A 22,483-nucleotide genomic window follows, 5' to 3' on the forward strand; every position below is an offset into this window, starting at 1 on the left:
CATGTGCCCAGTTTAAGAACTTGTGAGCCCTCCGTCCCAGTCCCTGACCCATCCTGTTACTTGCTGTGATGGGTCAGCCAGTGACCTCCACATCTACGGTGCAAGTGGGTATATCAAACCCATGTATACCATTCCATGAAAATCACAGAATCCCATAGCATCCCTACAGGAGGTCATCTCCCTACAGGAGGATCATCTTACCCAGGCCTTATTCCTGTAACCCCATATATTTACCCCACTAATCCCCCTAGCCGACACATCTTGGGGCACGAAGGGGCAATTTACCATGGCCAACCCACCTAACCTGCACATCTTTGGACTGCAGGAGGAAACCAGAGAACCCGGAGAAAACCCACGCAGACACAGGGAGAACGTGCAAACTCCGCACAGACTGACACCCAAGGCCAGAATCGAACCCGGGGTCCCTGGCACTGTGAGGCAGCAGTGCTAACAACTGTGCCACAGTACTACCCATTTGCCACCATGTAGCACTTGCTGGACATGCATGTCTGGTTTAACACTGTGTGGCCAGTTCAAATTATGGTAAACAGCAACTCTGACCTAAATATCTAGACTTTTAAACAGGTGTATTTTCTAAGCACCTGTTTTCATTCTTTGGCTAAAATGATCCCTCATGTACCTGGTGGTTTTATCCTGTAACAAATCCATGCCAAGAATGACTGGTCAGTGGTGCTGCCTCACAGCACCCAGGACCCGGATTCAATTCCGACCTCAGGTGACTGTGTGGAGTTTGCACATTCTTCCCGTATCTGTGTGGGTTTCCTCCGGGTGCTCCGGTTTCCTCCCACAGTCCAAAGATGTGCAGGTTAGGTTGTTTGGCCACGCTAAGTTGCCCCTTAGCATCAGGGGAATTAGCTGGGGTAGATACGTGGGGTTACGAGGATAGAGCCTGGGTGAGATTGTTGTCAGTGCAGGCTCGATGGGAACCTGAAGAGCTACTTTTTTACACAGAGGGTGGTACATATTTGGAATGAGCTGTCGGAGGAAATGGTTGAGACAGGGGCTTTGACAATATTTTAAAGGTATTTGGACAGATACAGGGATTGGAAAGGTTTGGAGGGATAGGAGCCAAATGGAGGAAAATTGGGTTAGCTTAGATGGGCATTTTATTCGGCATGGACCAGTTTGGGCTGAAGAGCCTGTCTCCGTGCCGTAGATTCTATGATTCTATGAATGGCCTCGTTCTGGACTATAGGGAGTCTATGATTCTATGATGACTGCTTTATTAAGTTATATGGAAGGTATTTGATACTGAGCTCACTGCAAAATAAGTGAAACAACATTACATTTGCCTGTACTATCAGTACTCATGCGAGCATATCAAACCGAAGCCATTCATCAATGATATTTAATCACCTGACAGATCATCCAAGATGTCCTTCTCATTTTCTCTCTCCACGGGATACTGTAGTGGTGTTACCAGCCCCTGGTATGGCTGCTGATAATTAACCATCAGGTCGTTGAGACAAGAGAATCGCTTCACGGGGACACCTTTTTCAGTCTGTAACACATCACAAACACAACACTTCATTAAGAATATTTGAGTTCATCGATTTATTAATAAAAGAGAATCGCTGAGCAGTTTTGCAAAAAGAAAATTATATTATTTCCCATGGGATTTTTTAAAAGTTAAAGTTTAGTTATTAGTCACAAGTAGGCTTACATTCACACTGCAATGAAGTTACTGTGAAAATATAATAATTATATTTTTTCCCCCAAGGGATTTTTTAAAAATTATTTCATGGGATGTGAGAGTTACTGGCAAGATCAGCATTTGTAGTCCATCCCTAGTTATCCTTGAGAAAGTGGCGAAGAACTGCCTTCTTGAATCGCTTCAGTCCGTGCAGTGTAGGTACACCCACCGTCATGTTAGGGAAGGAATTCCAGGATTTTGACCCAACCACAGTGAAGGGACAAAGACATAGTTCCAAATCAGGATAGTGTGAGGGGAATTTGCGGTTGGTGATGTTCCCATGCACCCACTACCCTTGTTCTTCTAGATGTAGAGGTCGTAGGTTGAAAGGCGCTGCCAAGGGAAGCTTGGTTAGTTGCTGCAGTGCATCTTGCTGCACTTTGCTGCCACTGTCGGTGATGGGAGAAAGTGACATCTTCAGATGATGGCTGGAGTGCCAATCAAGTAGGCTGCTCTATCTGAGATTGTGTCATCATCCTGAGTGCTCTTGGAACTATATCATCCAGGTGGGGAGTATTCCATCACACTCTTGACTTGTGCCTTGTAGATGGTGGATAGTCTTTGGGAACTTAGGAGGTGAACTACTCACTACAGAATGCCCAGCCTCTGACCTGCTCTCGAATCGTAGAATCCCTACAGTGCAGAAAGAGGCCATTCAGCCCATCGAGACTGCACCGACGATGACCCCACCAAGGCCCTATCCCTGTAATCCTACATATTTACCCTACTCATCCCCCCGACACTAGGGTTAATTTAGAACGGCCAATCCACCTAACTCGCACATCTTTGGACTGTGGGAGGAAACCGGAGCACCCGGAGGAAACCCACGCAGACAAAGTGAGAACGTGCAAACTCCACATCGACAGTGACCCAAGCCGGGAATCGAACCCGGGCCCCTGGCACTGTGAGGCAGGAGTGTTAACCACTGTGCGGCCCTCTAAAGTTAAAGTTTATTTATTAGTCATAAGTAAGGCTTACATTAACACTGCAATGAAGTTACTGTGAAATTCCCCTAGTCGTCACAGTCCGCCGCCTGTTCAGGCCAATGCACTTGACCTGTTTGTGTCAATGCACCTAACCAGCATGTCTTTCAGAATGTGGGAGGAAACCGGAGCAAACCCACGCAGACGTGGGGAGAATGTACAAACTCCACACAGACAGTAAACCAAGCCGGTAATAGGACCCGGTTCCCTGGCACTGTGAAGCAGCAGTGCTAACTACTGTGCTACCATGCCGCCCATCTTGTAGCAGTATTTATATTGCTGGCTTCTCATCAATAGTAACCCCTAGGATGTTGATCATGTGGGATTCAGGAATGGTAGTGCCGTTGATTGGTTAGATTATTTTCTTGGAGATGGTTATTTGCCACTTATCAGCCCAGCTTGAATGTTGTCCAGGTCTTGCTGCATATGGACATGATCTGCTTCAGTAATTGAGGAGTTATGAATGGCCAGCTTTGGGTGGGAATGGGGTCTTATGGCGCTTAAGGCTGCCGAGCAGTACTCTCCCGACATCCAATCTACGGTGGATTTTCTGGCAAGCTATGAAAACTGGTGAGCCCAACTCGGCACAAACCAGATGGGCAGTGTGTAGGGCTCTGGTGCTATTTCCACTGTGGGGAACTCTCCTCCCTTTATTCAGTGGATCTGAATGTTCCTCCTGATTCCAAAGAAACGTCCAGCACCCAGTAAGGGTGGCACAGTGACACAGTGGTTAGCACTGCTGCCTCACAGCATCAGCGACCCAGGTTCGATTCCCGGCTTGGGTCACTGTCTGCGTGGAGTCTGCACATTCTCCCCGTGTCTGTGTGGGTTTCCTCCGGGTGCTACGGTTTCCTCCCACAGTCCAAAGATGTGCTGGTTAGGTGGATTGGCCATGCTAAATTCTCCCTCAGTGTACCCGAGCAGGCACCAGAGTGTGGCGACTAGGATATTTTCACAGTAACTTCATTGCAGTGTTAACGTAAGCCGGCTTGTGATAAATAAACTTTTACTTTTTACTCACAGCTTCCATCTGTCCAGGGTTGTCTCTTCCACTTCCACATTGTACTCTCAGTTCATTCCCACACTTGGAACCATTGGATTTCTTGTTCACCTCCCATTGTTGGCGACTCCCAGTTGGTTCTCAACATTAACCAGCGCCATTAACTCACTGGAATTATTTGAACGCGACTCGACTGAACAGGCCTCGCACTGATTCCATTACTGACTCTCACACTCCCCCCACCACCACTGCTTGCACATGATGGGACTAGTTACAAGAGAATCTCCCCGCAGTTCCTCATGTCTTTAGCCCATTTCAGTCTATTTAACTTCTACTTGAGGTCTCTCTAAACAACAAAATCACCAGGATGTGGTAACCGTTGACAGGTGAGCATTACTCTGAAATCTGTCGAGCTGGCGAGAGTGTGTGTGGTCTTTGTAATGTCACACAGGTGGTTACTGTAAAAAGCAACCCTGGAACTCACATGGAACAACTGTCAAGTAAATCACAGACATGCGGAACAGAAAGAAAGTTTACTTCAAATAAGATGATAAATGTAAATGCTAAAAAGTGATGCTAAATTTGATAGAATCCCTACAATGCAGAAGGAGGCCATTCAGCCCATCATGTCTACACCGACCACAATCCCACCCAGGCCCTATCCCCATAACCCCAAGCATTTACCTTAGCTAGTCCCCCTGACACTAGGGGACAATTTAGCATCCACCTAACCCACACATCTTTGGACTGTGGGGGGAAACCGGAGCACCCGGAGGAAACCCACACAGACATGGGGAGAACATGCAGACTCCACACAGACAGTGACCCAAGCCAGGAATTGAACCCGGGTCCCTGACGCTGTGAGGCAGCAGTGCTGAGCACTGTGCCACTGTACTAAAGTTTCTAATAAGTAGTGCAGGAACATCATCCAAATTCATTTCCCGCTGCTGAATATTCACCTTAGCAGCACTGCTGTTAAGACATGTAAATTCGCCACATCTCATCGTGGTAAAGGACCACCATCATGATTATTCCTGGTTTGACAAGGTCTGTGTTGCCCGGGATTACAGAGGGAATGGGGCAAAAAGCAGAAAGATTCACAGGGCAGGATTTTATGGTCTTGCTCAGGTGAGACCACAAAATCCTGCCCGAGGTCAACAGAGATTTCCGTTGTCGGACCCTGGCCCACTCCGATTCTGGGTGGGCAAGATGGTGGAGTTTTGGCGAGATTCTCTTCCACCCATCTTCTCCAAGCTTTTTATACACCAGTTAAACAGCATTTGTCAAGGTGCACATGAGAGAATTTTTATTCATTCATGGGATCTGAGCACCACTGGCTGGGCCAGCATCTATTGCCCATCCCTAATTGCCCTTGAAATGAATGGTTTGTTCGGTCAGTTACGAGTCAACCGCATTGCTGTGGATCAGGAGTCACATACAGGCCAGACCAGGTGGGGACGGCAGATTTCCTTCCCCAGTGAACATTAGTGAACCAGATGGCTTTTTATGACAGTTGACAATGGTTTCATGGTCATCATTTGACTTTTTAATTCCAGATATTTTCGAATTCAATTTTCACTATCTGCCATGGTGGGATTCGAGCCTAGGTCCCCAGAGCATTCCCCTGGCTCGCTGGAAATCAGCCCGATGACAATACTACTGTGCCACTGTCTCCCCAAAGTTAAGGTGATGGGAGGCAGACAGCAAAGGGGGGGCATGGTGGCACAGTGGTTACCACTGCTGCTTTACAGTGCGAGGGACCTGGGTTCGATTCCCAGCTTGGGTCACTGTCTGTGTGGAGTTGCACGTTCTCCGTGTGTCTGCGTGGGTTTACTCTGGGTGCTCTGGTTTCCTCCCACATTGAGAAAGACGTGCTGGTTAGGTGCATTGACCTGAACAAGTGCTGGACTGGCGACTCAGGGAATTTCACAGTAACTTCATTGCAGTGTTAATGTAAACCTTACTTGTGACTAATAAATAAACTTTATTTTATTTTACAAAGTGGAGTTGCAGCCAGATCAGCCATGGTCTTAGGGAATGGCTGAGCAGGCTTGTTAGGCTGAATGGCCTGCTCCTGCTCCTAAGTCTTATGTTCCTATGTTCTTATTTAATTGGGACTGGCTCCAGAATAGGTTGGGAGAGTGGGATAATCGTGTCTGATCTCAGCCCATCCTCTCGCTGTGAACTAATTGGCCCCTTGTAGCTCTCACCAGCTACAGGCAAGTCCTTGATTTTAAGGTTCACATTTGGAACCTCAGGCCTAGCTGTCCCCATAAGAGCAACTTCTCGCAATTCCGATTGACAACGGGCTTGTGCCTTGAACATGTAGAAAATTAACCTCAGGAGCAGACAAGTTCTCAACTGACAGGAAGCCACCACTTAAAGGGAAGCCTCTATTATGCAAAAAGTATGAGCTGAAAGCATGATTGTTATCAGGTAATTGCTCAACTGTTTCAACACTGCAAGAAACGTGCTTGCAATAGTGATACAGTTAGAATCCAGACTGGAGTCTTCTCTTTTCTATGAGGAAGAGAATAAAATGAGTGGCACAGTGGTTAGCACTGCTGCCTCACAGCTCCAGGGACCTGGGTTCAATTCCCAGCTTGGGTCACTGTCTGTGTCGAGTTTGCATGTTCTCCCCGTATCTGCGCGGGTTTCCTCCCACACTCCAAAGATGTGCGGGTTTGGTTGATTGGCCATGCTAAATTGCCCCTTAGTGTCCCTGGATGGTTAGAGGGATTAGCGGGATAAATGTGTGGGGTTGTGGGGATAGGGCCTGGGGTGGGATTGTTGTCGGTGTAGACTCGATGGGCTGAATGGCCTCCTTCTGCACTGTGGGAATTCTCTGATTCTATGATGAAAAGAGAGGATCAAAGGAAGGTCCATTCGTTTGAGAAGAGAGCTACTCTTAAAATTTAAAACAGGAAAATAGGGCAAAATTTATCTAGAATATTAATGGACTTAAACCATGGTAGAATCAGCTGAAAATAAGAAGACGCTAAGCCAAAGATGGAGAGTTTAAAGGGTGACAAAACTTAGCCAAATAAGATTAAGAATTGCCTTGGAGAAGGAGAGCAAGGTGGAAGAGATTTTTTTAAAATTCATTCATGGAACATGGCTGGCCAGCATTTATTGCCCATTTCTAGTTGCCCTTGGAGGGCATTGAGAATCAACCACGTTGCTGGGGATCTGGAATCACATGTAGGCCAGACCGGGTAAGGACGGTTTTACCTAAAGGACATCAGTGAACCAGCTGGGTCTTTCCGACAATGGTTTCACGGTCATCAGTAGATTCTTAATTCCAGATTTTTTTAAATTGAATTCGCATTCCACCATCCACCCTGGCGGGATTTGAACCCGGGTCCCCCAAAACATTAGTTGAGCTTTTGGATTAATAGTCTAGCAATAATACCACTAGACCATTGCCTTCCATAAAGGGTGAGAATTGCAGAAAATGATGCCAAGGGAGCAGAAGGCACAGACACCACATGGTAGAATAAAAGATACAAGATGGGAGAATCAGAGGAATTGAGGTTATTGATATGAGGGAGGTTCTAAGAATAGAACAAATGACAGAGACAAGGTTGGGAGGGCCTTTGAATCAGATCATAAATATTCACACTTATACAGAAATGATACAAAAGAAACCTTGAGCCTAACTGAGAGATTAAGGGCAGGATTTTCCAGCCACACTCACCCCGAAACCAGAAAATCCAGCTCGAGATCAACAGAGGCGGGGCGGCAGTGTGGCACCGTGGTTAGCACTGCTGGGTTTGATTCCCGGCTTGGGTCACTATCTGCGTGGAGTTTGCATATTCCCCCCATTCTGCGTGGGTTTCCTCCGGGTGCTCCGGTTTCGTCCCACAGTCCAAAGATGTGCAGGTTAGGTGAATTGGCCATGTTAAATTCTCCGTCAGTGTACCCGAACGGGCGCCAGAGTGTGGCGATTAGGGGATTTTCACAATAACTTCATTGCAGTGTTAATGTAAGCCTACTTGTGACTAACAAATGAACTTTACCTTTAACAGACATGTTAAAGTTGCAGGATCTGTCCCCCGCCCGCTATGATTCCCATGGTGGGCGGGACTGGAAAATTTCCCCGAAAAGAGGGGACCAAGGATTTGGTCAGCCAGTTGTGTTTTCAAGGAAGACTTAGAGGGAGGTGGAGTGAGTGGGGAAACATGGACAACTGAAGGGCTGCCAATGCAGGAGGATGAACAAGAGGCCTAACTTTGAGATGAATGTTGGAAACGTTAACGGCCTAAAATCATGCATGAGGAATGAACAGGTGAAATACCAATGGTATTTGCACCTTCTAGCAAGCAGGCGACAACATTTCGAGGGGAAAAAATTAGAGGAAGAAACAGATTTTAAAAATATAATGACATCGTTTATAAAGCAATAAAGTTTTAATCCTCCACCTTCAGGTCAGTCTCAGTTTTCATGCAAAAACCTTGGCAAAATTAGACAGTCCTTCAATAAAAAGGTGCAAAGGGTAGACCAGAAAACTATAGGCTGAATCAGTCTGACTTCAGTGGTGGGCAAATTATTGGAAGCAATTCTGAGAAGCAGGATGAACAGGGAAGTTTGATGAGAGCAGGGTAGTGGATATTGTCCACTTGGATTTCAGTGACGCAGTTGAAAAGGTCTCACTTGACAGACTGGTCAGAAAGGTGAGATCTCATGGGATACAGGGGAAAGTGGCAGGTTGGATCCAAAATTGGCTCAGTGACAGAAAGAAAAGGGTAATGGACGATGGATGTTTTATTGACTGGAAAGCGGCTTCTAGTGGTGTTCCACAGGGCTCAGTGTTTGGGCTCTTCTAATGATTTAGACTTAGAAATAGAAACCCTACAGTACAGAAAGAGGCCATTTGGCCCATCGAGTCTGCACCGTCCACAATCCCACCCAGGCCCTACCCCCATATCCCTACATATTTTACCCACTAATCCCTCTAATCTACGCATCCCAGGACACTAAGGGGCAATTTTAGCATGGCCAATCAACCTAACCCATACATCTTAAATGTGAGAGACATGATTGAGAAATTTGCAGATGACACAAAAAATGGCCACGTAGTTGATAGTGAAGAGGATAGTTGTCAACTCCAGAATGATGTCAGTGGTTGGTTGAGTGGACTGAGAAGTGGCAGATGGAATTCAATCGGGTAAAGTGTGTGGTGATGCATTTGGGGAGGGCAAACTAAGCTAGGGAATACTCATTTTATGGGAAGATATTGTGAGGGGTTGAGGAAGTGAGGGACCTTGGAGTGCATGAAAACAGGCCCTTGAAGATGGCAGGACAGGTGGATAAGATGGTCAGGAAAGCAAGTGGAATACTTTCCTTTGTGAGGTGAAGTACTGAATACAAAAGAAGAGATGTAATGATGGAACTGTAAAAAAGGCTGGTTAGGCCCGTGGCTGGAATTTTCTGCACAGTTCTGGTCACCACATTACAGGAACGCATAATTGCTCTGGAGAAAGTGCAGGAATGTTGCCAGGGCTTAAAAATTGCAGCTATGAAGAGAGATTGGATAGGCTAGGATTGTTGTCCTTAGAATGGAGGAGGCTAAGAGATGACCGAATTGAGGGGTACAAAATTACGAGGGGCACAGAGAGGGTAAACAGGAAAGACTTTGTTTCCCCCTAGCTCAGGGGTCAATTAACCGGGGACAGATTTAAGGCGATTGGTAGAAGGATTAAAGGGGACATGAGAAAAGCCTTTTCCAATCAGAAGGAGGTGGGCATCTGGAGTTGGTGGCTGAGGCTGAAATATTAAAATCCTTTAAGAAATACCTGGATCTGCATCTGAAGTGCTGGAACCTGCAAGACTATTGGTCCAGGTGCTGAAAAGTGAGATTAAAATGAGTGGCTGGTCTCTTAGTTTCTTTTTGGCCGGCTCAGATACTATGGGCCGAATGGCCTCTTTCTGCACAAGAACCAAGAATCATAGAATCCTACAGCACAGAAAGAGGCCATTCGGCCCATCGAGTCTGCACCAGCTACAATCCCACCCAGGCCCTATCCCCATAACCCCATGCTAGTCCCCCTGATAATAAGGGACAATTTTAGCATGGCCAATCCACCTAAGTAAGAAGTTTAACAACACCAGGTTAAAGTCCAACAGGTTTATTTGGTAGCAAAAGCCACACAAGCTTTCGGAGCCTTAAGCCCCGATGTCTGTGTCGATATGCGCAATCTTCTTGGAGATCCTCTCCACTTGGAGCCAGCAGTTTGCGGTGTTGATGGTAGTTATGATGTGGAGATGCCAGCGTTGATGCCACCTAGCCCACACATCTTTGGAGTGTGGGAGGAAACCAGAACATCCAGAGGAAACCCCACGAAGACACGGGGAGAACATGCAAGCTCCACACAGACAAGTCGGGAATTGAACCCAGGTCCCTGGAGCTGTGAGGCAGCAGTGCTAACTATTGTGCCACTGTGCCACCTGCCCATGGTTATGCATATTGGCTTCAACACAGAGGTTCTGTTCACTTTAAACAAGACCCACGTTGGTTTTATTCCTGAATAGTTGTTCTTTGTGCTCTCAGTTTCTGGTAGGAAATGATACAACTCACTGACACAGCTCACTGACACTGACACAACTCACTGACACTGACACAACTCAGTGACACAGCTCAGTGACACAGCTCGCTGACACTGACACAGCTCACTGACACTGACACAGCTCACTGACACTCAGACAGCTCACTGACACTGACACAGCTCAGTGACACAGCTCACTGACACTTACCCAGCTCACTGACACTGACACAGCTCAGTGACACTGACACAGCTCAGTGACACTGACACAGCTCACTGACACTGACACAACTCACTGACACTGACACAACTCAGTGACACAGCTCAGTGACACAGCTCACTGACACTGACACAGCTCACTGACACTCACACAGCTCAGTGACACTGACACAGCTCACTGACACTCAGACAACTCAGTGACACAACTCAGTGACACAGCTCACTGACACTGACACAGCTCACTGACACTGACACAGCTCACTGACACTGACACAGCTCACTGACACAGCTCACTGACACTCACACAGCTCACTGACACTGACACAGCTCACTGACACAGCTCACTGACACTCACACAGCTCACTGACACTGACACAGCTCACTGACACTGACACAGCTCACTGACACTGACACAGCTCACTGACACTCACACAGCTCACTGACACTGACACAGCTCACTGACACTGACACAGCTCACTGACACTCACACAGCTCACTGACACTCACACAGCTCACTGACACTGACACAGCTCACTGACACTCACACAGCTCACTGACACTCACACAGCTCACTGACACTGACACAGCTCACTGACACTGACACAGCTCACTGACACTGACACAGTTCACCGACACTGACACAGCTCACTGACACTGACACAGCTCACTGACACTGACACAGCTCACTGACACTCACACAGCTCAGTGACACAGCTCACTGACACTGACACAGCTCACTGACACAGCTCACTGACACAGTTCACCGACACTGACACAGCTCACTGACACAGTTCACCGACACTGACACAGTTCACCGACACTGACTCAGCTCACTGACACAGTTCACCGACACTGACACAGCTCACTGACACTGACACAGCTCACTGACACTGACACAGCTCACTGACACAGCTCACTGACACTGACACAGCTCAGTGACACTCACACAGCTCACTGACACTGACACAGCTCACTGACACTGACACAACTCACTGGCACTGACACAGCTCACTGACACAGCTCACTGACACAGTTCACCAACACTGACACAGCTCACTGATACTGACACAGCTCAGTGACACTCACACAGCTCACTGACGCTGACACAGCTCACTGACACTGACACAGCTCATTGACACTGACACAGCTCACTGACACTGACACAGCTCACTGACACTCACACAGCTCACTGACACTCACACAGCTCATTGACACTGACACAGCTCACTGACACTGACACAGCTCACTGACACAGCTCACTGACACTGACACAGCTCACTGACACTCACACAGCTCACTGACACTGACACAGCTCACTGACACTGACACAGCTCACTGACACTGACACAGCTCACTGACACAGCTCACTGACACAACTCACTGACACAGCTCACTGACACAGCTCACTGACACAGCTCACTGACACTGACACAGCTCACTGACACTGACACAGCTCACTGACACAGCTCAGTGACACTCACACAGCTCACTGACACTGACACAGCTCACTGACACAACTCACTGACACAGCTCACTGACACAGCTCAGTGACACTGACACAGCTCACTGACACAGCTCAGTGACACTCACAGCTCACTGACACTGACACAGCTCACTGACACAGCTCACTGACACTGACACAGCTCACTGACACAGTTCACCAACACTGACACAGTTCACCGACACTGACACAGCTCACTGACACTGACATAGCTCACTGACACAGCTCACTGACACAGCTCACTGACACTGACACAGCTCATTGACACTGACACAGCTCACTGACACTGACACAGCTCACTGACACTCACACAGCTCATTGACACAGCTCACTGACACAGCTCACTGACACTGACACAGCTCATTGACACAGCTCACTGACACAGCTCACTGACACTGACACAGCTCATTGACACTGACACAGCTCACTGACACTGACACAGCTCAGTGACACTGACACAGCTCAGTGACACTGACACAGCTCACTGACACTGACACAACTCACTGACATTGACACAGCTCACTGACACTGACACAGCTCACTGACACTGACACAGCTCACTGACACTCACACAGCTCACTGACACTGACACAGCTCACTGACACAGCTCACTGACACTGACACAGCTCACTGTCACTGACACAGCTCACTGACACTGACACAGCTCAGTGACACTGACACAGTTCACCGACACTGACACAGCTCACTGACACTGACACAGCTCACTGACACAGCTCACTGACACTGACACAGCTCACTGTCACTGACACAGCTCACTGACACTGACACAGCTCAGTGACACTGACACAGTTCACCGACACTGACACAGCTCACTGACACTGACACAGCTCACTGACACAGCTCACTGACAGAGCTCACTGACACTGACACAGCTCACTGACACTGACACAGCTCATTGACACTCACACAGCTCACTGACACTGACACAGCTCACTGACACTGACACAGCTCATTGACACTGACACAGCTCACTGACACTGACACAGCTCACTGACACTGACACAGCTCAGTGACACTGACACAGCTCAGTGACACTGACACAGCTCACTGACACTGACACAACTCACTGACATTGACACAGCTCACTGACACAGCTCACTGACACTGACACAGCTCACTGACACTGACACAGCTCACTGACACTCACACAGCTCACTGACACATCTCACTGACACTCACACAGCTCACTGACACTGACACAGCTCACTGACACAGCTCACTGACACTGACACAGCTCACTGACACTGACACAGCTCACTGACACTGACACAGCTCAGTGACACTCACACAGCTCACTGACACAGCTCACTGACACAGCTCACTGACACAGCTCAGTGACACTGACACAGCTCACTGACACTGACACAGCTCACTGACACTGACACAGCTCAGTGACACTGACACAGTTCACTGACACAGCTCACTGACACTGACACAACTCACTGACACAGCTCACTGACACAGCTCACTGACACTGACACAGCTCAGTGACACTGACACAGCTCACTGACACTGACACAGCTCACTGACACTCACACAGCTCACTGACACAGCTCACTGACACTGACACAGCTCACTGACACTGACACAGTTCACCGACACTGACACAGCTCACCGACACTGACACAGCTCACTGACACTGACACAGCTTACTGACACTGACACAGCTCACTGACACAGCTCACTGACACTCACACAGCTCACTGACACTGACACAGCTCACTGACACTGACACAGCTCACTGACACAGCTCACTGACACAGCTCACTGACACTCACACAGCTCACTGACACTCACACAGCTCACAGACACAGCTCACTGACACTCACACAGCTCACTGACACTGACACAGCTCACTGACACTGACACAGCTCACTGACACTGCTCACTGACACTGACACAGCTCACTGACACAGCTCACTGACACTGACACAGCTCACTGACACTCACACAGCTCACTGACACTCACACAGCTCACAGACACAGCTCACTGACACACAGCTCACTGACACTGACACAGCTCACTGACACAGCTCACTGACACTCACACGGCTCACTGACACTCACACAGCTCACAGACACAGCTCACTGACACTGACACAGCTCACTGACACTCACACAGCTCACAGACACAGCTCACTGACACTCACACAGCTCACTGACACTGACACAGCTCACTGACACAGCTCACTGACACTCACACAGCTCACTGACAAACTTCTCAACCCAACCTGCAGCAACTTTAGTTAAATGCGAATTTGCACAACTGAAATATCCCTTCAACAAAATGCTGCAACTCAACCCAAAAATAGAATGAAGGTCTTGACCATGTTTCAGTGAGACAGATAGGAGAGGGTTCACTTCATACCAAACCACAGTCAGTTAGCTTTGATGTTGCATTGCGGTGGAAAATGACTTGAGCTCGTTACATGCTTTTGCAATGCTTAGAAACAATTGAGTGCAGCCATGCATGCTGCAGACTAAAACTATACTGGAGAGAATCCCTACAGCGCAGAAGAAAGCCATTCGGCCCATCCAGTCTGCACCAACTCTCGGAAAGTGTACCTTATCCAGGTCCACCCCAGCCCCCACCCTATCCCCTTAACCCCGCACACATACCATGGCTAATCTCCCTAACCTACACATCTTGGGACACTAAGGAGCAATTTACGCTGGCCAAGCCACTTAACCCGCACATCTTTGGACTGTGAGAGGAAACCAGGGCACCCGGAGGAAACCCACGCAGACACGGGGAGAATGTGCAAACTCCACACAGACAGTGACCCGAGGCTGGAATCGAACCCGGGTCCCTGGCGTTGTGAGGCAGCAGTGAGGTGCTGTGAAGCCAGGGGAACAAAATAAATCGCAACATTCCTCTGTTTGCCTTTGCTTTCCTTTTTGTTTTCTGTCCGAAGGTGGGGGTTTTCTGCCCCTTCTGCTGGTGTGACTTGTGATGGTGGAGGCAGCCCGCCATTGGCTGGCAGTGGGATCTTCCTGTCCCAACACTATTAACTGTGTTTCCCGTTGTTAACACCCTCTGCAGCCGGGGAGACGGGGTGCAGGGGGGAGAGTGGGTGCCAGGGGGGGTCCATCACCGGAGAATTCCACAGCAGGGAAAGCCGGAAAGCTCCACCCCCTCATGTGTGGACGTCACTGGCAAGACTGGCATTTATTGCCCATCACCCTTGAGAAGGTGGTGGTGAGCTACTTTCTTGACAAACTTGTTGGTCCATTTTAGAGGACACTGCTGCAACTTACATAACAAACTGACGTGAGCAAGATGGCAAACCTCCTTTCCTGAAGGACAAGATGGGGCTTTAAGGGAGTCCAGTAACACCATGGTGACCATGGCCGAAGCTACCATCCACCAAGATTATTCAATTCTTTGCAGACACTGCACAGAAAGTGACCGAAGCCGGGAATCAAACTGGATCCCCGGCGCTATGAGGCAGCAGTGCTAACAATGTTTTAAAGAGCCTGGCACTTCTCGACTTGTCGCTGTTCCAATTAATGGGTGATAGTCAACCCTTCCTAGATAGGATTTCCCCAAGAAACCTGAATGATAGTTTGACCGAGTTAGGATATTTGAAATTCTTCTTGAAACAGTGACTAATATTTATACAATTATATACGTCTTTTCCAATGGAATGGTGAGTGCCATTGTTTCAGGAGCACTCATTCCCCTTCAGGTATGAATCTTAGTTCAAGCCAACAAACGACATAGCTACCATGTTGATGTTTGTTCACTGTCTGATCTTAGAGGAAATAGCTCCGAGACTGTGGGCTTCGTTCAGCCTCTTCAGTTTTGCACATCAGCACTTGCTTGTGCAAAAACAACTCTTGATATTTGGTGAGGAAATGCGTCACTCAAGTGGCTGCAATGTTATCACCAAAAAGAAAGAATGACTACTCTAGAAAGTCTGCAACAAAGGCAGACAATGGAGGTTAAGTGCTTTGAAAAAAAAAGACAAATGATTGCATATATTTCTCACGAACAAGAGGAGTTAGAGTTTCATCCTTTCACACTTCCAGGAGCAGGGTTTGAGTAAGAGCGGCAGTGATGAGGTGAAACTGTCTTCTCTGTACTGTCTGTAAAAGTTCTAATCAGGAGTAGCCATAGGTAGAGGCGGTAAGCAGCCCATACTTTGGTCCTAAATTGACAGTATCTTTCAGATAAACCACAAGTGTAACTGTTGCAGACAGGGGTGGAAGTGGGGGACAGATAGAAACCTGAGTCTGATTCAGTGGAGAATGCTTCACTGAACGTTGGAGTCAAGATGCATTTACATAAAATCCCTACATGCAGAAGGAGGCCATTCAGCCCATCGAATCTGCACCAACCTTCCGACAGATTATCTTGCCCAGGTCCTCCCCCCTACTCTCCCCCCCTAACCCCACGCATCTACCCCACTAACCCCCTTACATTAAGGGGCAATTTAGCATGGCCAATCCACCTAACCTGCACATCTTGGGAAACCCACGCAGACATGGGGAGAATATATAAACTCCACATAGACAGTGACCCAAGGCTGGAATTGAACCCAGGTCCCTGGCGCTGTGAGGCAGCGGTGCTAACCACCGTGCCACCCTCTTGTTGTAGTAGAATACAGGAAGATTTACTATAATTTAAATTATACTATACCAGGGAGTGTTTGGCAGAAGGAGATGTAGAGAGAGAATTACTCTGCTTACAGGCGGCACGGTGGCACAGTGATTAGTACTGCTGCCTCACAGCACCAGGGACCGGCCTCGGGTCACTGTCTGTGTGGAGTTTGCACGTTCTCCCCGTGCCTGCGTGGATTTCCTCCGGGTGCTCCGATTTCCTCCCACAGTCCAAAGATGTGTGGATGAGGTTGATTGGCCATGCTAAATTGACACTAGTGTCAGAGGATTAACAGGGTAAATATGTGGGGTTACGAGAATAGGGTCTGAGTGGGATTGTGGTCGGTGCAGACTCAATGGGCCGAATGGCCTCCTTCTGCACTGTAGGGATTCTATGATTCTATGCTTCTAAATAATGCTACATTTGAGATGAGATTGCTTGATGCATAATATAGAACATTTACTCATTATCTAGCCTTTATTACACTTGATGTTGGGTACTTCAAGCTAATATTAAGTGCAAAGGTTAAAGCACGGTGGCACAGTGGTTAGCACTGCTGCCTCACAGCGCCAGGTAACCAGGTACAATTCCCAGATTGAGTCACTGTCTGTGTGGTGTTTGCACATTTTCCGCGTGTCTGCGTGGGTTTCCTCCAGTTGCTTCAGTTTCCTCCCACAGTCCGAAAGACGTGCTGGTTAAGTGCATTGGCCATGCTAAATGTTCCCTCCGAACAGGTGCTGGAGTGTGGCAACTAGGGGATTTTCACAGTAACTTCATTGCAGTGTTAATGTAAGCCTACTTGTGATACTAATAAATAAACTTTAGACTTTAGATAAGTAATCGTATAATACATACCATGTGGCTCAAATTTGAGCAAATTTGAGAATTAAGAAACAAACAAAAGAAAGGCTCCTTATCTAAATAAATGCAACACGTGGTCATATGTTTTCTGGAGATAGAGACAACGATAATCAAGGTCAAATGAATTTTACAGAATAAGTGCAGTGTGGTTAATTTGCTCACTGCATGGCTCCACTCAGCTGTAACATAAGGTTTGAACTCACTCAGCACAGCTGTGTTCCAGATGCCACCTGGCATCTGTCCCAAAGGTGAAGCACAGTGTAGATAGAAAGTACCACAATGGTTTGGATGGAAGTGAATTGCAGCTGTGATGATTAAGTATGTTTTCAGTTTAAAAATTTCGAACTAAAACAAAGCTACAAATTCCAAGTGGGTTGGGGGGGGGGGGGGGGGGTGGGGGTTGGGGGGGGCGGGGGGGGGGGGGAGTGGGGGGGGGTGGTTCGGAGTGTGCCATGTTCACAAGTTGCAGGCATTGTGCCAAGCTAAAAAAAGAATTTGAGGAAGATGTGCGCAGTGGAGAGGAATTGCCGTTTGGCTCGCGAACAGAAGGAAATAATTAAGGGTCATCCAGATTCGAAACGTTGGCTCTATTCTCTCTCCACAGATACTGTCAGACCTGCTGAGATTTCGCAGCGTTTTCCGTTTTTGGAACAATTAACCAGTCCTCTTCTCCATGTGGATGGCACGGTGGCACAGTGGTTAGCATTGTTGCCTCACGGCGCCAGGGACCCGGGTTCAATTACGGCCTCGGGTAACTGTGTGAAGTTTGCACATTCTCCCCATGTCTGCGTGGGTTTCCTCCGGGTGCTCCGGTTTCCTCCCACACTCCAAAGATGCGCAGGTTAGCTGGATTGGCCATGCTAAATTGCCCCTTAGTGTCCGGGGGATTAGCAGGGTAAATATATGGGGGGTTATGGGGATAGGACCTGGGTGGGATTGTTGCCGGTGCAGGCTCGATGGGCCAAATGGCCTCCTTCTGCACTGTAGGGATTCTGTGATTCTACCTCTGCTGAATGGACTGACGTTTTTGTTGAGATACTTTTTCTCAGATGCCGGCAGCTCTGTGCTGCTCTGCCCATTCTTCATGTGTGAGATTAGACAATAAATATCCATACATCTCCCAGACCATGGTGAGCACAGGCCAGCAGTTACTTGATGTCCAGAAATGCATACTGGGAGTTGATTTTCCTGTTCCTCAGCCCCAAGAGCACAAAGGTTGCTGCTGCCTTACCCAAAGGACAGTTAACTCAGAAGAAGCATGCAATAGCAAAGTACAATCTTGCACAGTGAGTGTACCCACTGAGGAAGCTGCAAAGTTAAGTTCCCTCACGGAAAGTCAATCTTTAAAATGCTTGGAATTTGTTATCTCTTATTAACTATCCAATTATCCTAAGCAGTTCAAAAACTGAAAGTAAGCCGGGGGAGAAAGGTTTCCTGAATCATGGAATCCTACAGCGCAGTGGGAGGCCATTCGGCCCATCGAGTCTGCACCGACTGTAATCCCACCCAGACCCTATCCCTACAATCCCATGCATTCACTCTAGCACCAGGAACCTGGGTTCAATTCCAGCCTTGGGTCACTGTCTGTGTGGAGTTTGCACGTTCTCCCCGTGTCTGTGTGGGTTTCCTCCGGGTGCTCCGGTTTCCTCCCATTGTCCAAAGATGTGCGGGTTAGTTGATTGGCCATGCTAAATTGCCCCTTAGTGTCAAGGGGATTAGCAGGGTAAATATAAGGGGTTATAGGAATAGTGTCTGGGTGGGATTGTGGTCGATGCAGACTAGATGGGCCAAATGGCCTCCTTCTGCACTGTAGAATTCCATGATTCTAGTCCCTCTGACGCTAAGGGGCAATTTGGCATGGCCAATCCACCTAACCCGCACATCTTTGGACTGTGGGAGGAAACTGGAGCACCCGGTGGAAACCCGCACAGACCCGGGAAGAATGTGCAAACTCCACACAGACAGTGACCCAAGTCGGGAATCGAACCCAGGTCCCCGGCGCTGTGAGGCAGCAGTGCAAACCACTGTGCCACCATGCCACCCTAAAGCATACATCAAGTTCAAAATCGTTATCCAAGATGATGTCCTAGAGCATCGAGGCGAAAAACCTCCATCGTCGTTCGTGGCTGGGATTCTCCAATATTACTGAAAGGGAATGGAGTCTTGACTGGAACGCCAAATTCTCCATTCTCACTTGCAGCAGGGTGGGCATGGACGAGATCAGAGAATTCCGTCCCTAATATCAACTTACAGTCTCCATTTGTTCAAATATTTGACATTGATTTTGTTTGAATGTTGCAACTCTCGGCAAAACTTTTGCAAGAGTTAATTTGAGGCATTTTAAATCAACGTGAGTTCTATTAACAGGTATTGTTGGGAAGATTATCAATTTCCTTGCTTGGCCATGATAGACTGGACAATGGAACCAAAAGCATACACACTGGTGATTTGTTCTATCTCAACTTTATCATATAAACAGCACCTCAGTAAGTTTAGCTACTGCAACAGGACAACAGAGACACTGGCACCGGAATCCCACCGCCCCGCCCTCCACGGGAATCGAAGCGGGCGAGGGGCAGAGAATGGGAAGATCAGCCGACCTCGGGCAGGATTTTCCGGTCTCGGGTCGAGTGAGACCGTAAAACCCCACCCAGGATGTATTTTAAGGTGAGCAAAATGTTCCGATTCATTTTGCAAATGAGCAGACAGCTTTCAAAATGGAAGTGGATATAAGTCTTAAAAAGAAACTTTTGCAAGGCTGTGGGTAGAGAGCAGGGGAGTGGGATGAATTGAAAGAGTCAGCTCTCTTTCAAAGAACCAACACTGGCATGATGGGCTGAATGGCCTCATTCTCTGTCGTATTCTTCTATATCTTAGATTAAATGAAATGCTGGTAAACACAATACCCTGGGTTTTACACTCTGGTGAAATCTCGGCGTGTTGTTGGTGGGAAAGACTTGTAAAGATTCTACATAAATGCAAACACTTACTAACCTGAATGTGAATTAGAAGCAAATCATTATGTCCATTCTGCTTTTTTAAAATTTATTAATCACACGTAGGCTTACATTAACACTGCAATGAAGTTACTGTGAAAATCCCCTAGTTGCCACACTCCGGCATCTGTTCAGGTGCACTGAGGGAGAATTTAGCATGGCCAATGCACCTAACCAGCATATCTTTCAGACTGTGGGAGGAAACCGGAGCACCCGGAGGAAACTCACGCAGACACGGGGAGAATGTGCAGACTCCGCTTAGACGGTGACCCAAGCCGGGAATTGGACTCAGGTCACTGGCGCTGTGAGGCAGCAGTGCTAACCACGATGCCACAGGAATGTTCAAACAATGCGCATCCCTTATTTGCAGGATACAGGTCTGTTGGCATCCAGGTATGTCCCGTGCTGTTGGGGTATGTAATGGGAAAAAACCTGCTCTGAATTTCCCCTCCCTCTACTGAAATAAATACACCTTATATACATACACATTTTTATATGTATGTGTACAAATGGAGAGATGGTGGCATAATGTCACTGTATTAGTAACCTAGAGGCCAATGTGAATGCCCTGGGAACATAGGTTCAAATCCCACCATAGCAGCTGATGGAATTTAAATTCAATTAAGAAATGTGGAGTATAAAACTAGTCTCTTTAATGGCGACAATTAAACCATCATCAATTCTTGTATAAATCCTTCTGGTTCACTGACATCCTTTAGAGAAGGAAATCTGCCGTTCTTACCAACTCCAGCCAACATGACTCAAGATCCATAGCGATGTGGTTAGCTCTTAACTGCCCTCTGAAGTAGCCCGGAAGGCCACTCAGCTCAAAGGACAGTTAAGGATGGGCAACAAATGCTGTCCTTGCCAGTGGTACCCACATCCCATGAAATGAAAAAATGCCCACTCGCAGAAAGACCTACACTATTTCAGCTCGGGTGATAAGTGGTGAGTAACAGTCATGTTGCACAAGTCCCAGGTAATAACCATCTCCACAAGAGAGGGTCCAAACACCTCATTTCGACTTTCAACAGGGAATCCCCACCATCTCCATTGACCAGAAACTTCCCTCCCGAACAGCACTGAGGGGCGCACTTACACCACAGTTCAGGAGAACGGCTCACCACCATCTTCTCATGGTCAATAAATACTGGTCTTGTGTATGAGGCCCACATTCCATGAATGGGTTACACAAGAATATACAAACAAGGATGTTATTTCGAACATGCAATGAAACCCTGCTTACCTGGACAGCCAGAAACCCTTCCTCATCTTGCAGGATTCTGTACGTATAAACTTGTTTTAGATACCTGCGTGGAAAAGAGAGACATTACAGTCTTCAGTTGATTAGCCTTGATTGGAGAAGACTACAGTCTACTGATGAAGATCAGCATGCCAATGAGACAGAAGGTGCAATGTGCTATCCCTTCATCTTTAGTATACAAAATTGATTCCAACTGTGATGAATCAAGAACATCATCACTGACTCTCTTCTCAATTTTCCTTACTGCACTGCTCCATCTCACCCTCAGCAATCTCCTTGCTGGAGTAGAGCTAAACTACAGAACATCTGAGAATCTATTTACCTTCCGCCATTTGCAGGAGAAACCCAAGGTTGTCCCATCCATTGTCCAAGCTCCAAGACATCGTCAACCCCTTCACCGAGGAATGCAAGAGCATGGGCCTTACACTAAATGTCCATGAGATAAAGGCCCTCGACCAACCTGCCCCCGCCACACAGTTCTGTCCCACTGTTATCAAAATCCATGATGAGGCCTTGGACAACATGGACCACTTTCCATATAGAAGCTAATCATTGAATCCCTACAGTGCAGAAGGAGGCCATTTGGCCCATCGAGTCTGGAGCAACCACAATCCCACCCAGGCCCGATTCCCGCAACCCTACACATTTACCCTGCTAATCCACCTGAAACTGGGATCAATTTTAGCAACTTTAGCCAAGCAACCGAACCAGCACATCTTTGGACTGTGAGGGGAAACCGGAACGCCCGGAGGAAATACATTCAGACACGGGGAGAAAGT

At 47.7% G+C, this 22,483-nt stretch overlaps 1 protein-coding gene across 1 annotated transcript in view; it reads right to left on the bottom strand.

Annotated features, from left to right (window-relative positions):
* The window catches only part of LOC144493038 (phosphatidylinositol 3,4,5-trisphosphate 5-phosphatase 2A-like), a 135,674-nt gene that overhangs the window by 75,421 nt on the left and 37,770 nt on the right, over window positions 1-22,483 (bottom strand). The window contains exons 3-4 of the mRNA XM_078211851.1: window positions 21,687-21,750; window positions 1,378-1,522 (exon numbers count right to left, since the gene is read on the bottom strand). Coding sequence (XP_078067977.1) covers window positions 1,378-1,522; window positions 21,687-21,750 — 209 coding nt within the window. The remainder of the gene's footprint in view (window positions 1-1,377; window positions 1,523-21,686; window positions 21,751-22,483) is intronic.

Source organism: Mustelus asterias, chromosome 4 (genome assembly GCF_964213995.1).
Source record: "Mustelus asterias chromosome 4, sMusAst1.hap1.1, whole genome shotgun sequence".
NCBI classification, from domain to species: domain Eukaryota; kingdom Metazoa; phylum Chordata; class Chondrichthyes; order Carcharhiniformes; family Triakidae; genus Mustelus; species Mustelus asterias.